Source organism: Aulonocara stuartgranti (genome assembly GCF_965226115.1).
Source record: "Aulonocara stuartgranti genome assembly, chromosome: 18".
Lineage (NCBI taxonomy): Eukaryota > Metazoa > Chordata > Actinopteri > Cichliformes > Cichlidae > Aulonocara > Aulonocara stuartgranti.
The window spans coordinates 19679009-19703386 of NC_138954.1; the positions used below are offsets into that span (position 1 = coordinate 19679009).

Here is a 24378-nt window from a genome sequence, read left to right on the forward strand (position 1 = left end):
TGCCTGACGGTAGATGTGGTGAAACAGTCGTTATGTGATGAGGATTAAACTCATCCCTGCTCCACCTCCACCTGTCCCCCACAGTAAATTCACGTTTGTCGCCTGCTCCACTGAAAGGAAAGTTAGGGGTGAAGGAATTGTTCTAGTTTAGCTGAGTTGCAGCTCTGTAAACTTAGATTTTTCTTCCAGGGGAAAAAAAATAAAAAAAATAGTCAGCAGAGGAGTTCACATTCCCTATGGGATCTGAGCACCAGAGATGCCTGTCCTGCACTGCAGCAGATACGAACTACTGGAAATGGAAACAAGCTCTGACAATGTATGAGAGCAAGGCTCCAGACACTTCAAAACATGTATGTGGGCTCAGGAAAATTAGGTGTGCCTGCATCCATGTCAATGCGGCATATGCATATAGTAACTCATACATAAACAAATGTTCTTGGCAGTTTAAGGTGCTTCTAATTTTGAAACAGTAGCTCTGCTTGTGCATCACGTACCTCTGCTTCTCGAGAAAACAAAACAAGAAGGATGGAAACGCGCGCTCCTGCCCCGGTTAGAATCCCTCATATAATAGAAGCTGGGAAATTGCTGTGATCCAGGCAACGCCACGGAGTGAGCGAAGAGGACAAGGATTTTGTTTTGTTTTGAATGTCCTGTCTTATTGGATTAAGAAAACGGTCGGGTGCTTCCCTTTTGTTGGTGTCCTTCTCTGAGTGGAACAGACTAAATGTATTCTCGCTGTGCCAATCTGGAGGAAATATTCTCAGGTGGGGAAGACAGAAAAGAGGAAAAGGCATTTGCAGAGGACTCGGTGTATTCATTCAGAAATGTATTTGATCTATTCTGCCCTACATTAAAAGAGCATAAAGCCACAGAAATTATCAAAGCTGAATTCTGTTAAATTTGTAGATGAGAAAATAAGTTTCTTCCTTCTCTTTTCTACTGTACTTCTGTTCTGTCCACTTATATATCCACTGCTTTTTCTCTTGAGTTTTGCCCGAATTCACAAAGGGACTAAAATCAATTTGAGTTTTTGACAGTGTCGGCCTCACAGTGCACACGTACTGTATACAGTAGGCTCTATTCACACAGCTGTGTGCTGTGTGGCCCTGTGAGCTCTCAAACGCACAACAATTAAGTCTTCTGCCTTCCAGGACTGATGATGACATGTCTCAGCAGGGGGAGCCTCAGTCAACCTCAGCTTCAAAGAGCTCTTCCAGTGTTGTTAATTAAACTTCCTAATTGAAACCTTAAAGCGCGGTTCTGTTCCTCTCTCACAGCTTGCATTCTCACGCTGTTGCACTCCAGCCGAAAATGTCAAGTTGCGAATGAGCTGGGAGAAAACATGAGACCTTTGATTGTTTTGGTCAGCTACTCCGGCTTTGGATCTATTGCTGTGCCACCCTGCCTACTCCCGCTATCTTTTTTTTTCTGCTTTTTTCTTTTGTTTTGAATACTTTGTTCTTGTGTCTGTCTACTTGATCACAGGGTTGAGAATTACTGCTCTGTGTATTTTTTATGCAGTAAGCCTGTGAGTAGGTTTTGTCTAGAGCACAAATACTGCTGACTAAAATGTTTTACACAGAAAGATCATACTGTTAAATTTGTAAAGGTACTCTCACGTTGCACTCATAGATATATTGATTAGCGTGGAATTAAATAAGTTAACAAGTTCTTTTAAACTAAGAATGAATCCATAAAGGTTCAGATAGAAGCTGCAGTTCCTGTCTACCTGATACAAACACATATACATGTCCAAAAGGTCAGTAAAAGTTCTAGATGTCAGGTTTTCACTTTTCTTCTATGCCTGCTGAGCACAGCACAGACAGAAGTGTGGAAAAAGAGATGAGGCTCATCCACAGTTAATATTTATTTAATCATTTATTTATTTATTTTCGGGTGGTGGCACAGTACTTTTTGGATTCCCCAAGCCTGTTAACCACAGATGAAAGTTTTTTGTTGTCAGAAGAGGCAGTTTTGGCTCCCCACAGGCAGATATTTAAGCTAAAAGGCTAGAAAATAAGGGATTTTGCTGAAGGTGGCCGCATAAGCCTGTAGGTTGCAGCACCGGGACTTTTCTCTCAGATGTGTCTGAACCCGCTAGCTGAGAAGAGCTTGGCACGTTTCTCAAGCAGCAGCAATCCTTGCTGCAGGCAGCTCTGGTTTATACTGTAGTTCTTCACCGAGTGCCGCTATTACACAACCGTAATCTTTATTCTTCAGGCAAATGATGCATTTTGGACAGTTTTATCGTCTTGCTTCCTCAAAAGCCTGCACTGTTAAATGTTTTATGGGAAAATAGAACATCGTATATATCGTATATTGTGTTTTTAGTATAATATCAAATAATATGCACTAAAGCCGTCAAGACATCCTTTTTTTGTCGTTTAAATATTGTCCGTGCATCATAAATGATTTGTTAACAGACAGAAATGCTGCTTTTCATCTCAGCTGGTTATAGGGAATGGATGTGTTTGATTGACAGCAGCCTGCAGACTTTCCGAGTGTCTTTGCTCCACCGTAGGACACAAAATACTCACATCTAGTGAATTTTGCAAGTTTGTTTACTTCTCAAGTTCCACCAACTGACCAGCTAATTGGCAATACATCCTACAAACTGACTTTAATGGAGCACCTTTTGCCATAAGATGTTTGTTTCAGTTTATATCCTTAAAGAAGCCACACGTGTGTTCTTGTTTAATAGTTAGATAAGAAAAAGACTTGAGCAGAAAAGCTAACATTAGTTATTCAAGGTGTTTAGTCCTTGTGTTGTGCAGCAGGTTGCTGTCTAGCTCAGTGTGACTGATTTGCATACGAAGGCAAAACCGCGGTGTGAGCAATTGTGAAAACAAAAGATATGACATACACATTTATTTTATTTCCAAATGTTTTTGTTCTCCAAAAGGAAACGGAGAAAAAAGTGACTGACCGGGCACATATGTATACCGGAGTAGACAGTTGGACTTTAAAAGATAATAACACAGTGTTGTCTTGGCCATCATCGCTCCATCTGTGAGTTTTATCCAAGTAGCATTTGCTTACATTTGACTTCATAAACACAAATGGATGGCCTATACATCATCCAGACACCATCACTCACTCGTAAACTGGCACAGGGATGTGATATCCACTCAAAAAAAGAAGAGTCACTTCCTCCCTTTTGTCTCATTGCAACAAATTGCTGGTGCCCATGCTGCCCTTCCCATCTGCCGCTCTGTGTGTGCTTATTTTTTTTCCTCCTCTGGAATTGTTTACAACGTGTGTTAATGAGTCATTAGATGTAGCCAAACCTATTCATCCCAATCCCATTGTTCAAACCTCGTCATCCAAAGATAGAGCGCCAGAGCTGCCAGGAACTGTGAAACACCTGCTCGGCCGCACTCCATGCAAAGGTTTAATTGGAGGGAGAGCCTGAAAGAGAGAGAGACAAGGGGACAGATTTAGCTGGAGACGGAAGAGAAAGGGGAGAATAAAGACGAGCTAAATGATGGTTGTTATATTTCTATGAATCAGAAGCTCCACTCTCACCTGTCCCCTACGCAGCTATAATCCAGCCGCAGTGTTCATCAGAACGGGGGAATGAAAAGAAGAATAGATAAACTCCATTGTTTCTGCAGCACGCTGAAAGAGAGTGACAGCCTGTCAGATAAGGAGGACAAGAGGAGGTGGGCAAAGGATGGGAAAACGAGAAGAAGAGTGAAACATAAGCGCTAATGGAGATAAGGAAAGTGGAAGGCCCCGGGTTGATGTGGACGTGGGAGAAAACAGACAAAGGGACAAGGAGGAAAAGCAGACATAAGATGCAGATGAGGTCAATAAACTTAATGCAATGAGAGGAGGTTGCCACGTCACCCTGGACTTCTGCAAAGTGCCTCTTCTGTCTTAAAGCGGACGACTCACTCCTCTCACCCTAAAACATCCCCCCGTCAGCGTGAGTCTGCCTATCACCTTCTGTGAGAGAAGGCACCCTGCATCTCTCAGGAGGTTATCAGCTCAGGTACACGCAGTTAATTACCGAGCTGTCATTGATCTTTCCACATGTGTACACACAAAAGGATTTAACTGACAAGTGTGCGGGGAAGCTGGTGCTGAGGATTTTCTTTGTATTTGCAAAGTTTTATGAAGTCTGAGTTCAGTTTTGGGGCTTGATGTTGAGCTCAGAGTTAACTCCCCAGCTCTTCTAATCCTTGGAGTCCTAAAAACTCATGTTAATTTCCCTACAGAGGACGAATAGAAGAGAAAAAAAAAAAGGGGGGGGGGGGGGGGGCGGCTATCAAAAGCAAGGAAATCAGACAGAGGGAATCGGAAGAAGAGACGGCCATGTAGAGGATATCTTTATTTCTTATTCACAGAGGTGACATTGGACTGCTGAGCGCACAAAGCTCAGCACTTCATTTGTTTCAGTCCTCCCTAACACTGAGCGCTGTTGCGTGAGTGTCTGACGATGTGCCCCAGAGTCATGATGTAACTCCAAGAAACCGATTTTCCAAATAGAGGGTCATCTATTTTATATTATGCACTAAAATAAGGCTGGAGCATGTCGGTGCTTCCGCGACATGTCAGAAGATCAGATATTGGCTTAAAAAGGGTGATGTAAGGTTTGGAAACTGAGGTGAGTCTTCTTGTGATGTGGTTAAAGTAGCAACAAAGGCACTGTAATCAGGCCTTGTTTAAAACCGTGCAGGGACCCAGAATATTCTTGGATGATGTAATGTAATGTGCGGTAAAACTTGGGTGGGCTTGCTGATCAAGGGTTTGAATGCTTTTTGAGGCTGTGATATGCAGCGACTAAACATGGAAAAATATCTTGCTGCTCTTTTTAGCCGGCCCTAAAGGGAATCAGGAGTGCTGATGTGGAGATTTTAGAGTACACACCTCCTGGAGTACATTTAAAGTGTACAAGTACCTCCTCTTTTCTTTTCTGTTGTTAATTTCTTAGAAGGTAGAGATGGTGAGGTGTGCTTTGAATTTTTTTGTTTATTCTATTAGCTTATGGCTATAAATTTAGTTGTAAGATGCCAAAATCATCACTGGTCATAAAGCATTAAGGTGGACACACTGGACTCACTTGGACATGTCGATGCTACAGTATTGTTTAGTCTGTGGTTTTAGTCCATTGTTAGGTGCTTTCGGAAATATACAACGTATAATTCAGGTTTTGTGGCCATAAATGAGACCTTATAAGGATGTTTATATGATGCTGTAGGTGCATAAGCCATAAAAAATGGCTCATTTTAGCCCATTGGCAGGTGATCAGTTTAGAAATTACATCAAACACTATGTTGCAGTATTTTTTAGATCTTTGCAACATTTACATAAAACAAATGAATAACACATACGTTGGTCGTCGTACCAAGGGTTCAATATCACAGATGCTATGAAAGGTAAAAAGGAAATTAGAGTTCTGCTATCGTTTGCAGTCTGTAGGCAGCTCAGGACTGTGTCATTCTGTGATTCACATCGATTCTCCGTAGGCAGATATAAAACATACAACAGAATTTAACAACCACTAAAGAAAGAGCACACCTAGAACATTTTGCCATCAAGTTGTGCATTTATCAGACTCACTGCTTCCATCTGTAAAAGTTGCTTTGAAGCAAGCTAATGGTCATTTACAATGATAATATGTGATGTGGAAAAGGTGTAGCTGTGGCTCAAGTTTGCCTGCTCGTCTCCTGACTGTGTCAGAGTTCACAGATGGACAGACAGAGAGATTTTGTGTGTTATATGTAATGAATGTGAAAAGAACATTTGAAAAGCTGGATGTCGGGGATGGTGTGTTCACTATGAGCCTTTTTGTCCAAGATAAATAAATCAATGATGTCATCTCGCACCATAGATATACAAAGTCACAATTACAAAAGCAACAGAATCTGACTGAAGAGCACAATAGGGGCCTTTATAATAAAACTGGCATCTTTTAAATGCTTAGAGTATATATACAGAAAACTTTTATGGTCTCGTAGTGTAAGTACTAAAAAGCTGTATCATAGACTTTCATTCTTTTGAAAAAAAAAAAAGACTAAATGAGTCACACAAATTAAGCGGATGACACATCCCTTCATACATCAGTGCAGCACAGTAAATATTTGGCATATTACTCTGCAGCTCAAAATGAGCCGTTGACTCCTGTCTGAGTAACATTTTTTTTTTCGAAATAACATATGAAATACTGACGTATGGACTAAAACAAATTACTGTGCATGATCTCTTCATTTTGTTAACACTAAGAGATATGTGGTAATGGCAGCCTCATCCTTCTTCATGGAGATCAGCAGCGCTGCACTTGTGGTTAAGTGGCAGAAAAATCTAAATAATTAAACCCTTTCAAGATGGCCTTCAGCAGTACTGGCATGAATGCAATTTATATCTTAACACTCGAGACTCTTTCATCTGAGCTGAGGTTTTATTAGAAGGCTGGATCACTGCCACTTTTCTTCGTCTACTGCTTGTTCTGTCCATAAAGAGAAAACCTGAGCAGGCAGCGGAGGCTGTAGTTTTATCCAAACAAAGAGATGAGCTTCAGAGATGTCATTTTTTGTACCCATCTGCATCTCCTAGCTTTGCTCAAGCTCCTCAAACTGCAGGGGTGGTACTTGGACAATGCACTCGACACCAGTGTACCATATCACTACTGGACCAATAAAATATAAAGGTAGTGAACATTTTAATAACAGTCTTGAGTAATAAATCATGATCTCAGTGGGTATTTACTCTGTAAGACTCAACCCGTCAAAAAATAGCCAGAAAATTATGATTTTTTTGGAACTGAGATGTTTATTAACCCTTATAACAAAATCCACATTTTTTCTGCTATATCATGTTGTGTATAATATATTTGTATTATGTATTTATTATATATTTTTTGTATCGCATTTAATACATTGGGCGTTTTTGGCAACTTTTTGTTAACAACAATGTTAATTTTATATTTAAAAAAAAAAAGAGTTTTGTCCGTAACATTTTGAAATTATGGCAAGTATTGATCATGTTGCTGAGATAGAGGTCTCGGAAACAGCAAAAATATGATACAAAGGGCATTATAGGGTTAAGAACAGCATTATTATGTGCAGTATCAGCACCAGTAGAAGTCTTTTCACCGTTGCCTAAATGTCTTGCAAACCTTCTTCACGAGTGTCAAAGTAATGTGTTTTCTCTGTTTCTGATAGCCATGGATGCACCCGTGAACCTGACAGCCAGTGAAGTGAATCACCGCAGTGCTCTCATTTCATGGCAGCCGCCCATTGCAGAAATAGACAACTACATGCTCACCTACAAGACACCCGACGGCAGCCGTAAAGTAAGTGGCATAACCCGCTCGCCTCAACTCGACCCCCTAAACCTGAGCTCCACTGGTAGTGCTGGTTCCTATTTTTTGTATAGCATAATTAACCTGTATTCTGATATTTGCAACCTATTTAAATGAAACGACGAGCAGTGTCTAAAAGGCGAGTCTATCCGATCTTGTCACAGTCTCGGTTCCATCAGATATCGGATGGAAAGGGCTGGTCCACTTACTGATCCAAAGTAAACCCCACGTCGAACCATGAACCTGCTGCAGCTTCAGTTGGTAACTGAACGTGAAAAAAATGATAAGTTGTTGATTTGACTAAAATGTTGTTTGTTTGGAGAGGTTTTAGTCTGGAAACAAAACAAGAGAACTACTTGTAACAGTAAAGCCAGAGGCTTCATGTGAAGGAGTATTTTTCCCAGTATCCACAGAATCCACACACAGGACAAAGATCTTCCTGTATGTATTTATCTTATTTTCTTTTTTCATTTTCCTATTTTCCTTATTTTTTTCTCTCCCCTCATTAAATAATATCATCTTTTAAACCATATAAAGCTGAAGACATCCACCCAGCACTCCCACTCTCACGCACTTTCTATTTTAGTGTTTATACTAATGTGGTATATTTTGACCTTTTTTTCCTGTGGTTCCTCCTTTTTGTTTCGAAATGAAATGAAATATTACAATAAAATGTTTATGTAACTTGTATAACAGAGATTTTTGAACACTGGCTTAACAGCAAAGAGCTATTTGAAATTTAAAGAATTAGTGGAGTAAATAGTGGCATCGCTTGGATTCAATCAAATCTGAGATCTCATCCAACCACGGAATACACAGCCGCAGTTTTCCAAGACATAGGTGTGAGTCTGGTGTTCATTTCATGTAGGTGTGCATGCGTTGCAAGCTACACCTCATTAATTGGAACATACACTTTAACTTGGTGTACACTTAAAATCATATGCACGCATACACATACATTTTGATAGATGTCCTCTGTAGCCTGCAGCTACACGCCCACAGTGAAACAGATAGCACACAGACAGAGAAGAGCAGCCAGCAGAGACTCTCATCAAACAGATCACAGCACAGCCATCGGACCCCCTCCCCGTAGGGGTCAAGCATCCAGCCTGGTAATATCTCCCTCTCGTTGTATTCGTCAGCGGGCAGTTCTTGCAGACACAGTCTCGTATCGTGTCCTCGATAATGACAAATGCACGAGCATCGCTGTCATCGATTGTAAACTGTCAACAACAAATTCTGACAATATTTACTGATGTCATAGACGAAGATGTGACTATATTCACTGCTCCTATTGAAATATCAGCCAGTTAAATTGCATTTGTGACCAAAGCTCATGCCATCATTGCCCCAACAATGAACCCTGTTTCTTTTGTAAGGTTATTAAAAATGAATAAATAAACAAACAACAGAACCGAATGATCCTCCTCAAGAGTTATATACATGCCATGGAGGATGATTGGATGTTAATTGCTCAGGTATAATCAACAGCAAATGCATCGGAAAGATGATAATTCATGTCAGATGTGTTGAAACCTCTTTTTGGAAAGTGCGAATTTAGTGAAATTAATACACCGAGTTAAGCAGTGATCAGGACAGAATATTAATGCAGAATCACAACTTCATGATAATCCCTTTAAAGTTCTAATTTTATCTTTCAATCAGGTAAAGCCCCTTGTTGGGGAGCGGTCACGCATTCAGGGACAGACACACTCACACAGTGAAATTGCCTGTCAAATAGAGATATGATTATAATGTGCCTCGGTAGAGACGTTGTTTATTTTGATTAAATGTTTTGATGTGGCTCAGTAACGGTAATAAAGCACATTAGCGAGAGCCATGTGGTCAAAACAAGCACAAAGATCCATACTGATGTACTGTAATGATGACCTTGCTCTCTCAGACAAACACAGACACACACACACACACACACGCAAATTGACCTTGCAAGTGTGGCACTGCTGTGCGGTTGTCCATCGGGTGTCACTCATGCACAAAGAATGCAGTCTGACTCTTGAGATGAGCTCTTTTATGAGATTTTACACAAGCAAAGCTCTTTCTTAGATCAAGAATCTCTCTGCTGACCCTGTTCTCTGTGTTTCTGTCCTTTTTCCCACAGTAATGGTTTGTTTTCAAACACAGAATCAACATTTCATGTACTAGTTTTAACACTTTGCTTTCATGTGCATTAATAACTCCATGAATTTTCTGAATTTAAATCGAATGTAAGTAAATAATATAGTAGTACACGTTAAATATATACTGTTATATTATTTACTTTTGCTCTCTCTGGGTACACCCAGCAGCCACTTTATTAGCTACACAAGTTCGGCCACTTTATAATGCATATAATAAGCCAATCACATGGCAGAATTGGAAGCATTTAAGGCTGGGATGTCATTTTACACTGTGGGCCGAACCAGTGAAACTATATAATAAATGTGTAAATTACAGGAAAAAGGTGTGTCAGACTGTCCCATAATTAAAATAAAAAGGTTTTGTTAATTCAGAGAAAATCTTATTTTTTTCTGTGAACACACTGTAAAAAATACATACAAATATACATTTGAAGACATAGTGGAAAAACAGGAACTTTGTCTCATGTAATTGTTTGTCTATTACTTAATTACTTTTCTATTAATAACAGGAATCGTTATCAGTAGGAAAAGCTGTAAAACTTATGAAAATACAGTTAAAAGTAAATGACTCCTTCACATTTTCCAGAGCCGTCCAGTGGCTTCTTCTGGCCCCCAAGCCTTATATTTGATATCCCTGATTTAAGGCATGTAAACATAGCCGAGGTGACCCTAAAGTTCAAACTGGGAATTGGAAATGGGGGAAACCGCAGAAGATCATCGCTGAACACTCAACACATTAAACCTTAAGGGAGGTGGGTTAAAGCTGAAGCTGGTGACACTCCTGTCTGCTCAGAACGCAAGTCTGACGCTATGGTTCATGTAAGCTCACAGAAATTAGACATTTGGACAGATTACAAAAACTTTGGCTGTCTGCATGAGTCTCAATTTTTGCTGGGACGTTCAGATAGCAGGTAAACTATTTGGAGTAAACAACAGAAAAAGCATTGGCCTATCTTGCTTCATATGGTCAGCTCATCCTGGTGGATAAAAAGAAAGTGAACTTCTTACTAGATTTAAAAAAAATATGCAATTAAGATTTACTTACCTAAATGTTGATTACACATATATATATGCCACACACTCTAAGCGCTTGGAAGGTAGTCAAGTGGAAAGAGGGCATTTCAGCAGTGATCTCAAAAATCCATAGTGGCCATAGTTTAATTTTCTTTATTAATAATAATAATAATAATAATAATAATAATAATAATAATAATAATAATAATAATAATAATGATGATGATGATGATGATAATAAAGTGCCATCAAGGTGCTGAAGTATTTATGTTAATTAGCGACAGATGGCATGACCTGCTGCAGACGATGCTTTTGCAAAAAGTGAGCAATGGTCAGCACTAAACCAAAAAGCTGCTACCTGAACAAGCTAAACACTCCTCTTACTGTTCTAGAGGAGAGATGGAGAAATGTTCCTATCTTTAAAAACTGACACATAAGCTGCTTAAAATTTCCAGCTGTGACTTCACTCATTTTGTATCTTGGTTGTTCTTACGCTTCATTATAACTCCAAATACACTCTTTCAGAGACAGAGAGGAAAAGAAAGCTATTTAGCTATTTAAGTCACTTTGACATTTATTTATTTTTTTACAAAGTATGCCTTGTAGCATTTTAATTGTGTAATAGAAAAAAATAAGCTAACAGATTTAGAAATTGTTTTCATTTTATAGGCAAACTGAGGGTTTCTATAATCTTTTGAAGATGATTTCAGACACATTTCAATGTGCAAAATTAAGCTTTTCCAGCCCCACACAGCTGGTATAAATGATATATGTGCATATTTATGTAAATAAGCTGAAAAATTGCATTTCCATACTTTGGGAGCGGTTGTGTGGAGGAATGTGGAGATGCATGATTTCAGGTATACCTCTCTGGGGTTTTATAGTACAACTGCTGGTGTAATGCCACGTGATATGAGGAAAAATCAATATAGATCAATATACACACACAAAAGCTATATATGTACATCTGTTTCTTCAGACATCAGGCAACAATGTCCTGGGTGTTTTTCCAGATGTTAATGACTGGAAAGAGTTCAGAGACTTGACCGAGTTAGCAATGTGAGAAAGATCAGATTAGTCCAGAGCTGAGTGAGTGAAGTGTGAAGAGTTTACAGCTAAAAAAAATAAAAGCTTTAGGAATTTCACTGGAGACTGACTCTCTGCTGCTAAACATCACAGTCCATTTCATCCTCAGGAGTCTGTGTGTTAACATTGCCAGATGGGGTACAGATTCGAGAAATGTATAATTTAGCAAACTGAATAATAAAAAGAAATAAATAAAAACTTGCGGTTCATCTTTTACAACGCAAACTCTCTTACTGTGAAAGGCTGCGTGCTCTTTTTGCAGACTTTTGAGTATTTGCTCCTCTTTTCGACCACGATTTGCGGTTGTTATTTTTAAGCCCTCACTAAGTTAAACAGCAACATCCTGACATGTTGTCATCTCCTGCTCACGTTGCATCACAGGACGCGCATCCAAAAACACCGGCAGATCACATTTGACGCCACGCACGAAAAGATTAAGGTGGCAAGTGAGCCTCGAGCGTTGTCTGTGTTTGTTGTAAAAGGCAAAAGCAATTATCCTCCCTCGGGCTTATTTACTTTATCTAAAAAGCAATCTATTTAGGCAGATATGGCAGCGAAGTTTCAGTTGCTTTGTTTCAGTTTCAGTTGCTTTATTCAAAATCCAAGCTCTTATAAAGCCTTGAAAACACCACATTAAAATTCAAGCATTCTCAAGTATTTCAGCACCTGTGTGAACCCTGTCTTTTATCATTTATTCAGATGTGATGATTTATTTATTCATTCTTTGTTCACTGCTATGAGCTGCATAAACAACGATTGTTCATAGCATCATGAATTTAGGGTATTGAACAACACATGAGTCATTCAACCCATAAAAGCAACAGCAACAGACTGAAGTGCTTTTAAGATTTTTCTCTTTCAGTCTCTGCTTTAGGGTGTGGCTCGTTCTCGCTTCGGTCTTACCTCAGCAGTAATCTAACCACATAGTGGTGAGCCTTAAAGCTGTTCAATCAGCTTCTCCTCTTAGCGAGATAATGGGCTCTTATAATTTACACAAAGTAGCTTTGAGATTAATTTCTTATCTGATGAACAGAACAGTTTGTAAATACATGTATCAGTAATGGTCATGCCTGGAATGATAAAGATCTTACACAAGGACAACATCCAACCATTCAGCTACACGTACACAATCGATAGCAAGCGCACGTAGGTATATATTAGCCTTGATCAGACGGGGCTGCTCACTTGCAATAAAAATCTTATCTTGACCCTGAAAACCCAGCGGGACAATGACAGATCCTCTGAGACTGAGAGACACCGTTTACCAGCTGCTTCCCTGCATAATTCACATGGACACATTGCTTCAGAATGTATGATTTTTTTTCCCCGGCCAAACCGGCTGAATATTTCATTTTTTCTTGTTTATATTTAATGTGTACTCAGGCCAGACTGTAACACACACACACACACACACACACACACACACACACACACACACACACACGTAGACGCACAAGTTTGTATTCATCGGTCAAACCTCATGCCATTGGATTCATGCCACATGTAAGAAACTGGTGTCACAGAAAGTACGCTCACAAATCGGTCAAACGTCTTGGCTCCTCGAGACAAAGACAAAGGAAGCGACTGCACTGTGGTGTCACGCCTTAAAATAGAAATTCTTGTTTCCTGATTGCTTTGCAGCTTCTCAGCGCAGCTGTCTGATAAAAGTCTTTCATTTCCCCCACCCACCCCGCCCTTAGCATCTCTTGTTTCTCACTTCCTCTGCTCTTTAAATTTTTGCATGTTCTCTTGCACTTTCACCTGTGAAAACAAAGGAAGTGTTACCGTAACTCGTACAATATTTAAGTTTCACCTAATGTGCAGTTTTAATTTCTTTGCTATACTCCTCATTTGTTTCTGTTAGCATGAGAATATACAATGGATTGCATTGATATAGCGCTTTTCGGGGCCCTCAAAGCGCTTTACAATTCCACGATTCATTCACTCTCACATTCATACACTGGTGGAGGCAGCTACGGTTGTAGCTACAGCTGCCCTGGGGCAGACTGACAGAAGCGAGGCTGCCATATCGCGCCATCGGCCCCTCTGGCCATCACCAGTAGGCGGCAGGTGAAGTGTCTTGCCCAAGACCGACCGAGACTGTCCGAGCCGGGGTTCGAGTTCGGGTTCAGCAACCTTCCGGTTACAAGACGAACTGCCAACTCTTTGAGCCACGATCGCCCCATGGGCCACTGGGCCTGAAGTCCAGCTGTCATGTGTTAAAAACGAATATCTGAAGGGCTCAGAATTTAATTTCACAGTTTTATTTTTACCCTGAGGTTTGTACTGAATGCACATTAAATTATTACTTTTACAGAATGTAGTTTCTTTATCGGACATCGCCTCCCTCACACAGTATGCGTTACGCGAGTGAATTTGGTCCTGTGTGTGCACTAGGAGCTGATTCTCGATGCAGAGGACACATGGATTCGACTGGAGGGACTGGCCGAGACTACAGAGTACACCGTCAAGCTCCAGGCTGCGAGGGGACTAGACACCAGCGCTGTAGTCTCTACCACCTTTACTACAGGTACAGAATGCACTCATTCAATCACACGCACACGTAATGCATTTGTATTCTTTAATTGAAGCTGGGAAAGCGATACTAATGTGTAGAGTTTTCTTGGCCCCTGAGACTTTTCGCTGCATTTTGCATTACAGTTACTCTAACAGACGTGCACAGTAATGGTTCCCCAAAGTCAAGCACAATTTCCATCCTTACCCCATCGCTTAGTGAGAGAAAATTACTGTTAGGCTGCACCTGCAGGGTGGCTGTATGAATAATGTGCTTTAATTTTTATTGTGTGACAGCATGTCTGATGCGTCAGGAAGCATCATAAAGCAGCAGGAATAAATCACAACATCTGTGGCATACAAACATATCACTGGCAATCAAAAAGGATAGACATCGCGCCATGGTCTGAAAAGTTAAGCCATCTTAGAAATGCCTGTTCTTTTTATTGGCCACCAGGTGGCGACACATGTGGTGACAGAAATACACCCAGAGCTATAGAAAACAGCTTTCTGACTAAACGTCTGTAAACACCTGATGAGTAAGTTGTACTCATTTTGGGTTGTACTGAATAAAAAATTGAGGCCTATGCTAGGTTGTTAGCCAATGAGTGTGTGCTCTCACAGTCAGACCCAGCCGCTCTCTTGTCACATCCAATTTCAAAACACCAAGTTCATGTTGTTGCAACCTGCTGCATCAGCAGTTTCTGAATAGATTGAAACTGACAGCAAATTTACTGGCCTCAAAATATAAGACACAGAAATACTTTGTAAGTGAACTTAATGCCCTGATAATCATGCCCTAGATTTCCCTAGACTTTGGTCATATTCCCTTTTGACCAGAAGCACTTTACTAGAAAGACTGGATTCTTTTGTAGATGATGTTAATCCTGTCTCCTGTTTGCCTCTGAAGTCAGATGCCAGAGCTGGGAGTGACGTCACTCCTAACCTGAGAGCATTCCAACAGTAAAGTTGAAAAAGTAAAGAAAAACAGGAACGTTTTGCTCCTCAGTAAGGTAGAGCCAGCATTACAGCAATACAGCCATTGGTTGGTTTTTTGCACTTAAAAACAAGCTATAGCACGTTCATAGAGCGGGCCTGGTCAGTGTTCTTCAGATGGAACGTACCATGCTCACACAGCAAATTGTTAACTACCCAGCATAGGAGCTAGGTGTGAATGACTCTAACTGGAGTCCTGTTGGCTTCTTTTCAAACTCTCAAGACTACCTTTAACCGGATAACTGTAAACCTACACAGATGACTCCAGCATTGGCACAAACTGCCAGGCTTGTAAAAGTGACAAATTCTGATTTTACTTCAATGCCTAACAATTGTTTCTGGTTATTCTCTGTGTTGCCTCCAAAGTCCTGAGAACGACTGTTGACCTGCAGAGCAAATTACATTGCATGACACATCCTTTGGAATTTTTCAACAAATTCAACCAAATGATGGCCACAAGTTGTTAGAGGAAGTTAGAGTCAGGGGAGAGCTCATTTTCTTAAGGCAAAAAATACTTAATAAATGATGTTTAAAAGCATGCCTTTGATATAATATCTAAAGTAACAAGCTTCTAAATACTGTAATAGAGCAACATTTTGACAAGCTGAATATTTTTAAGTCAAAATGGGGAACAGCAAGCAAATTTTAACTTCTCATCACTGGTCCTCCGCCTTTTTTTCCAGGGAGTCGCCTATTTGCGACACCTCAGAACTGCGCCCAACACCTGCTAAATGGAGAGACTCTGAGCGGCATCTACACCATTTACATCAACAGAGACCCCAGCCAGGGGGTGCAGGTGTACTGTGACATGACCACGGATGAAGGAGGCTGGATTGTAAGTGGGTGTAAAGACAGCTAGTGTATAATTATGTACCAATCTGAGTATAGGATGTACTACTTTGATTGGTTGATCTATAACCTCCATAGAGTTTTGTTAGATGCGTCTTGTGTTGTTATATGTGAACACGCCAAGACAAATTCCTATGAGCCGTGTGGTTCAAACGGTTTCAATAAACCTTATTGTTCTGCAGGTATTCCAGCGTCGTCAGAACGGCCTGACGGACTTTTCCAGGAAGTGGAGTGATTATCGTGTCGGCTTTGGAAACCTGGAGGATGAGTTCTGGCTTGGTAAATCTCCCACTAGATAACGATTATATAAACTGTGGTTCCAAAGCAAAGGTTCACTCATTATGTTTAGTTGTCAAATGCAAGACAGAGAAAAAAAACATATTGAGTTTCTGAAAGTCTGCGGGCTTGGCTAGAAACATATGTTGCATCACTCGGTGAGGTTAAGGTGGCAGGGGTGAGATTATCTGCATTTATTTGTTTTTCTTGGAAAAAAAACTGACACTGATTGACTTGTAGGTGAATCGCACATTTCACAGGTAAGGTCAGGTCTGCCACCGTCGTATTTCAGCCTGTCACTCTGCCCAATATATTTCAGCTGCATTTTATGGGCAATATTGAGCTGCAAGCTGCCACCCATTTTGTTCAATTTCTGCTGCAGTTTTCTGAAGGCTGTAACACTCTCTCTGTCTACACCCTGTCCCCCATGACTGAGGTGGATTTAATAGGTACAATCAATAGAGGTTCATAGCTTTCACTTGGTTTCAATTGATATATCTGTTTTATGGAGAGGAAAGATGTCTTCAATATTTTGTGCAGGCTGTAAAGCCCTTCTCGTCAGATTTTTCACGTTGTGCAAAGACAGAGAGTCACGCCGCTCATCTCGTCTTTTAGCACTTGACTTCACAAAGTCTATCCGATTCATTACTGGAATCTCTGAAAGCTCATTTCTCTCCGAAATGACTTGGTAATTGTTTTTTTAGCGTCACACTGATCCAAAGACAAAAACAACAGAACGTCCTCACTGCTTTGATGGACGGCTGAATACTTTTCACCCAGCCCCCCCCCTCCAAATCTCATTATGAAACAATAATTATATTCATTAAAAAAATGTGCAAATGACTCATGTTTCTTCATGGGCCAGTTTTTGTGTTATTGTTTTGGTGCAGATGATTAAAGGAAAAATATTACATGAATATTTCATCAAGTGAATCAGGACCTTGAGTGGAATGCTTTTTTGAACTTTTTGATTAAAGAAAGAAATAACACGGCGGGGAAATTTTACGGCATTGCATTATCGCCAGAAGGAAGCCTGCTACTTTGATGACACATTTTGGATAATAATGCAAGATAGCTGCGGCATCCATTTGTGACTAAGCACGCTGTAATAGGTAAAAGCATAAAGGGATTTTTTTTTTTTAAAATCTAACCCATCATGAGCTGACAATATAATATAATCCAGTAAAAGAGTGTACAGTTCTTGTTGAGCATATCAGATTTGTTTGGGGTGGGGGTTTCACGCTGGCTATTTTTAAAGATTTATTTTGAGTTGTTGTTGAGCCGAATTAAATAATATTGTCAGCTGTTCCTGTTACTGTTATGCACACAAGAGAGCGCGTTCAAAGGTAGCTCTTTATCTCAACAGGAAAAGTTGGATTGCTGTCTGCTGGTATGAATTAATAATTTATCTGTTTTTGTATTTCAACAAAGAAGAGAGGAAATTACTCCCGGAAGCAAAGAGCTTTTGATAAAAATATTAAATATTTTTGTAGGATGATACTGCACACACACACACACACACACACACACACACACACACACACACACACACATAGAATAAAGAGAGAAATCCCTCTCCTTTGCACACTGTTAAGTATTGAGTGTGGATAGTGAACTATAAAGTGACAGGAATGTTTTTTCTCTTTCTGATGGAGGCACCTGAAGGCATTGCATAAAAGCTTCCTGGCACAGATCTGAAAGATTGTTTTTAATGGCTATGTCAGTACAATACAGTCTAAAGATGCCTGAGCGTATCTGGCTCAGTGACTACATTTCATCTGACCTGTTTCCACTACAGCTGAATCAGCTATAATTTGCCCTCTCGCCGATTCTGAGCAGGCCCCGTAGAACGGTACCTTCATCTCCAGGGTCTTCCTTTACTTTCTAGGTGCCTCCCAGGATACACTTTCCCCCATTCCATCCTATTTCTTCTGGCTGCGCTGTAACTTTGTCCTCGGTGCACAAAAGGAGCTTAATGTAACCTCAGGGTGTGGAGCGTCAAGAGCGGCCCCATAAAGCAAGACAGATATGCTGACAGCACAGCACACAGAAGCCTCAGCTTTACAGGTCTTAACACAAAATGTTGAGACCAGAACACTAATTTCTTTAGTGTATTACACTTATTTTAGTTTTATAGTTTTTAATTTTATTTACACTTTATTAGGTTCTGTTCAGCTGCTCATTAGCACAAATATCTGATCAGCCTATTACATGTCACCAATTCAGTGTATTTAGGTATGTAGACATGGACTAGAGCAGCGGTCCCCAACTCCCGGGATTGGTACCGGGCCACGAGAGTCGAGGCTTGGGTGTGAAATTCATCGTTTTCAGGGTTTTTATTGGTTTTTAAGTGTTATTTTTTAATCGTTTTTATCATTAACTCGGTTTCCCTGGGTCTTTTCCCATGTGTTATGAATAAATCTTCTTCATTTTTTGGTACCGGTACTGGTTTCATTTTGTTGTTTGTATCCGTGACACCTTAAAGCCCGGTCCGTGAAAATATTGTCAGACATAAACCGGTCCATGGCGCAAAAAAGGTTGGGGACCACTGGTCTAGAGGACTCGCTGAAGTTCAAACCAAACATCAGAATGGGGAAAAAAGGAGATGTACTTGAATGTGGCATGGGCTTTGGTTCCAAATAGAATGGTATAGTATTTCAGTAGCACTCATTACAACTAAGGTATGCAAAAAAGCATCTCTGAACACACAATGCGTGTGTGTGACAGAGAAATCAAGGCTATAGTTCACATAGGCCACTAAAATTGGACAATAGAAGATTGGAACAAATTCTTCCATGTATTACTTTTTGTATTAGCGCTGTTAGTTTTTATTCCAGTTAACTCCAGTTTTTTTCTGTTCATCCACGGGTTAAAATTATTGTGAGCAGGAAACCATTAGCACAGGAATCACCAGAAACATTACTGATGGCTTTCTGCTCTTCAGCTGCCCTCGTAACACCATGACAGCATGATCCGGTATCCACCTACAGACACCATGAAAATGAAACTGCTGATCAGAGTGCAGCCATCACTACATATATCGCAGGTTTTTGAAATGTGTTATGAAAATATTATGTGTGAAAAGGATCCGAGGAGGCGGAGGAAAATGATCACTCTGGGGTCGGTGAAATTTGTGGTGTAACTGATGTAAGGCCTACTTTTATAACTGTAATGAATGCTTAATTTAAGAACAAAATCCTCAGGGTTTCCTTGCAATATGCAGTGTTGCCCCCCTGGTCAATAACACTAATTGTCTTTTAATGTCTTTACTGCCTAAAATGCATGTAAAAATCAATCAAACTCTACATAAGGCCCAGTGTCAACTTGTTTCTCCTGAACGAGCAAAGTCTCTGATGACAGGAATTACACTGCTTCGCAAAGCTGATTGTGAAATGAAATGCTGGTTTTAATCGCTGCCCTCATCAAGCCCCAACACAGCGAATGTTGCATTTTTTGGAGTATATTATGTGTTATACATAGACATCTGTTGCTAGCCAAAATAAACAAGTAGAAATGGACATTACTTCCTCCCAAATCACTGATCGGAATATCCCTGCACTCCTAAATGTTACAGGGAGCTGTGTTCATATCAATTAAGCTAATTGCTATGTTTCTGTTGCGTCTCATTCTGGCGCTGTAGTCGCTCTCATTTCACTTTTCACTGTGTAAAGAAGTCTATCCTCATAAAAACGTGAAGGTTATCGTCCTACAGATGGTCACTGCAGTTCCAGAGTAGGTGACCTTCACTCCTCTTTCAAGAGATTAGGTCACCGTCTTAGCCCTGGAGAGCCATTGCAGGGAACATTTAGCTAATCACTGCCTCTGCACACAGAATAGCAATATACCAACCATAAACATTGATACTAAATCCACTCAAACTGAAAAGAAGGAGCACTTAACGGGCCAGCAGTAAAGAATATGGAAATTGAACTTTCATTATTATCCGTTACAGCTTGAGAACAGCCATTTTTATTGCAGCTCTAGGCCAATCTATTCTCCCCACCCCCGCTGACCTTAACCGGTTTATCCCGAATCCAATGCCAGTTTGATGATGTCATAATGGAGAGAAACGCACAGCGACTGTGTGCGATTTGCGATCATTATCCCCTGCTCTCGATTTTTCTTTAATCCCCCTATTCCTTGTTTCTGCTTCATTGTGAGAGAAATGTAGTGGTAATAAAATTTGATGAGATGGTAATATTGGTAGTATAATAGGAGAAGAGCGCAATAGTGTTTCACAATGCATTTTTAATTGCCTCAGTTTGGAATAGAGCAGTCTGATCCCATAAAAGTGTTGGAAGAAGAAAAAAGAAAAACGATGTGCGACAGATTAATTGCTGATAATGCGGTGATATGCTATGGATATTAGAGATGACTGAGTGTTAAACACAGTTTTATTATAACAATAGCTTTTCCCCTGTCACCCTAAGTGCCTTTGGGTTGTAACATAGATTTTATCTACTTTCCATTGACATATTACAGCAGATTTAGTTTCCCTGCTCTCCCCCGATTTTGACTTCCTACTTCTTATCAGCGAAGGCTTGGGGATTTTATTTTATTTATTTGCTGCTCAAAATGTTCCAAGGGTTCAGAAAAAGTGCATGTGTGTTTCTGTCGGAGGTTAAGCAGGGAAGGAGGCTCTTTTTCCAAATGGGTGCTTGTTGTAATCTGATAGCGAAGGCAGTTCCAATCGCTCAGGATAGTGCGGGGCCTTATCGGCTGTCGGGGCTCAAACGAGCCCCCCGTATCTGCTACCTTTAAGATAGAGAGCAAAGCTGCATATCTCGCAAACTTGGCATTTGCCGGAGGGCTGGTGGTGACGGTGTCCACCGGCCGACACTGCCAATCATATCCAGTAGAGCCACAAGGCCAGCTGATGAAGACGCTTGACATCGGGCCTGTGAAGATTATAACAGGTGGTTAAAGCAGTCACATGAGAACATCTCGGGGCGATTAGGCGTTTGCAAACAACAAATTGTAAATTGTTCTGTGAATTCTTTTAAGGGCTTTGCCTTATCTCGGCAGCACAGTCTTCATTTAAATCTGCTACTGCTCATTATTGCCTATGCTTGCACATCTTGGTGATGTTTCAATGTAGACTTCCTGCTACAGGAAAGTCTGACTAAACCTGAAAATCTTTTTTTTTTTTTTTTTTGGTGATCGAATGTTGGGGTAATTCAGACGGGAAATATAACTCAGTTTGAATCTAAAATTGCACATTTCTCTGCAGGTCTAGACAACATCCAGAAGATTGCCGCTCAGGGACGTTATGAGCTGAGGATTGACATGAGGGACGGACAGGAGTCAGTCTACGCTAATTATGACAAGTTCTCCATTGGAGATGCAAGAAATCTCTACAAGCTCAGGATAGGAGAATACAATGGCACAGCTGGTAATTTATATGTATTATATATATATATATTTATATATATATACCCCAAAATAGCCAGTGGTGACATTCAGCGCTATCAGTTTTTGCTATATGACCCTCATTTTATGTCAGAATTGTCCCTATGCCTCTGCCATTTTTTTGTCGTTGTAAACCTGCCTCAGCACTCCTCCACATTTCCATTCCTGTCCACTCAGTCTGTTAGTGTGACAATATACCACAATTACCCATGATGCCCTTATGTTTATGATCGTAATTCTCTCTCTCTCATGATAAACTCAAAGAGCCTGAAGTTGGGACTTTTTTCCTCTTACATCTTCCTGTCACCCTCCTGCTTTTATTGGCTCATTTATGTCCCGCTGTTATTCACAGAAGTTCAGTGTTTCTTAGGAAGCAGTACTAATATTAAAAGCTCTCTACCTCTCTCTCTCTGTTGTGATCCCAGGTGACTCTTTGAGCTACCACCAGGGTCGGCCCTTCTCGACAAAAGACAGAGACAATGACATCGCTGTCACTAACTGTGCGTTGTCATACAAAGGAGCCTGGTGGTACAAGAACTGCCACCGGGCTAACCTCAATGGCAAATACGGCGAGTCCAGGCACAGTCAGGTCAGTGCTCATATATACATATTAAGTGATGAAAAAGAAATGATCCTGAATGAATGATATATAATTTTGACAATTTTGTGGTGCAAGTTTTTTTTTTTTAAAAAAGAGGGCAAAACTATTGTGTTTGTTATTTAAAACATGACGAAGTCTCTTAGAGCAACCTGAGCTCCGAGAGGTTTATGCTAGTTTGACAGTATGTTCAGGACACAACTTCAGTCGGTGCGACCGGAGATAGTTATTTTGTTTTTTGTGCTTCCTGATTTCATTTGTGTTTATGTTAGAAAATATGATGTAAACCACTCTATTTTTCCTTCTGGGATCACCTGGCTGAGTCACACTACAGTAAAAATAGGGTGGCATCCTCCTTGCAATTAGGAAAAATTGTGGGGGTTTTTTGCATCAGGTGAGTTGTTACAGCAAAGTTTGCAATGCCTGGAAGAAGGCAACCTGTCTCCAAACAGCCACAATCTGACTCCAATCACTCTCAGACAATTTCCACATTATCACAAGACCGCTTGAAATTGCAACTTGACCCCATTCGGTTGCAAATTGATTGCCGTTTTATTGTCACCTTGATGCAACAAAGTCAAGGTAGATGCAGATGACTGCAAGTGGTCACAAACCTGAACGATGTCCTGGAAGCAACTGTTTCAGAGGCAGCACGATCGCAAATTCAACACACATGCGATAATTTGTTTGCGGTCTCTAATCACTGCTTTCCTTTTCATGACTGTAGCGTGAAAATTTAACTGTCAGCTCATTGCAATGGGAATGAAATTCAGCACAGTTTAAGTGTTTCCATTAGAAATAACAGATGAGAAGTAGTTGAAGGGAAAGTTGTTGATAGCCGTTTTGTGGGTTATTGAGTATTTTGGCCAGCGAGTCAGTTGAAGTGTGCTTCCATGTCCAACTTATTTTATATACGTGGTGAAAACTTTTGAAATGTCAACACCAGCTGATGCTATGGGATTAAAACTGAAGCCATGAAGTTAGACATATAGTGCATGTAGATGTTCTTCGCCCACATCTTCACACAAATAGTAAAAGAGCTTTGCAGTCGTTGTGAAATACCTCTGTTCAGATTATCGGCCAACAAATGTTTGTGCCGAATATTTTTGATGTTGCAGCTAAATTTTGATCTTTTAAACGTTACAGTTTTGTCCTCTTAGATATTTTTTTTAAAATCTTTTCATAATGTGTTCTGCGAGACCACGCTAACCTTGATCTTTCATGACCAAAATTGAATGACTTCATTCTTGAATCCACATCAACTTTGTGCCAAATTAGCTCCCACGAGGTGTGCAATGGATACCACGTTCACAAGAATAGGAATCCTTTGAAAACTTCATTCAACCTTACTGCATGAACGTGCCAGTTCTAAGTGGGAAAGTTTTTAAAAATGTGTTTTTTTTTTTGGCTATTTGAATGAATCAAGCCTTAAAGTAAGTGCCATCTTTTGAAAAAGGTTTTGAAAGTGTATCTTGGCATTTACAAGTCTCACTTTAATGGGATCCAATACAGAACAGTGATTAAAGGCTAAAACTTGTCATTATGAAAGGGTAATAATTAGCAAATGAAATCACATGGAACTTGCTACCAGCATCCATCTTGATGAAGGAGTTTTTTAATGAAAGGTCAAAATTTGAAGGACCAAATCTGCTACACTACTCGTCTGATTTTAATGAAAGAGGATGGCGCTTGAGACTAATTTGTCAAGAGATACGCTTTCATTTCCCAGTAAGTTCAAACAATTCAAGCATTTCAAGTTCCTTTAAGGAACGGAACAAATTGTTAAATGTGAGATTAAAAATAAAAAAGCACTGGCACCCCAGCCAAACACGAAAATGGACACTTTTTTGTGTTTTGTACATGTGATGTGGGATAATTGAGGGCTTTTCGTGTCCCTTCTGACTGGTGTGTGGTATTCCTCGTTTTGCTTGCTTCATAGTGAAATGGCTCAATGTGTTGTGTGAAGCCGTGATTAGGATTTTTGAGCATCGCCGCTTCTCCCACTCTGCTCCCATGCCTTCCTCTTCATCTGTTAATGACATGAAACGGGAACAGGTGGCAGCAGAGATGTTCGGCCATAAAGACACGCGGCGAAAGAAATGTTGGTGGTGATGGGGATTAGAAAGGCTAGACTCAGGCTGTAATTACACCAGGGTCGTATTTTTGCTAGCTATTAAGTCAGGATTCCTATC

At 40.3% G+C, this 24378-nt stretch overlaps 1 protein-coding gene across 4 annotated transcripts in view; it reads left to right on the top strand.

The window, feature by feature from the left end:
• Positions 1–24378, top strand: part of tnr (tenascin R (restrictin, janusin)) — a 216458-nt gene that overhangs the window by 188281 nt on the left and 3799 nt on the right. For all 4 annotated transcript variants that reach the window (XM_082513738.1, XM_082513735.1, XM_082513736.1 and 1 more), the window contains 6 exons: positions 7167–7297; positions 13942–14074; positions 15738–15889; positions 16086–16182; positions 21410–21571; positions 22014–22177. In XM_082513738.1, coding sequence (XP_082369864.1) covers positions 7167–7297; positions 13942–14074; positions 15738–15889; positions 16086–16182; positions 21410–21571; positions 22014–22177 — 839 coding nt within the window. The remainder of the gene's footprint in view (positions 1–7166; positions 7298–13941; positions 14075–15737; positions 15890–16085; positions 16183–21409; positions 21572–22013; positions 22178–24378) is intronic.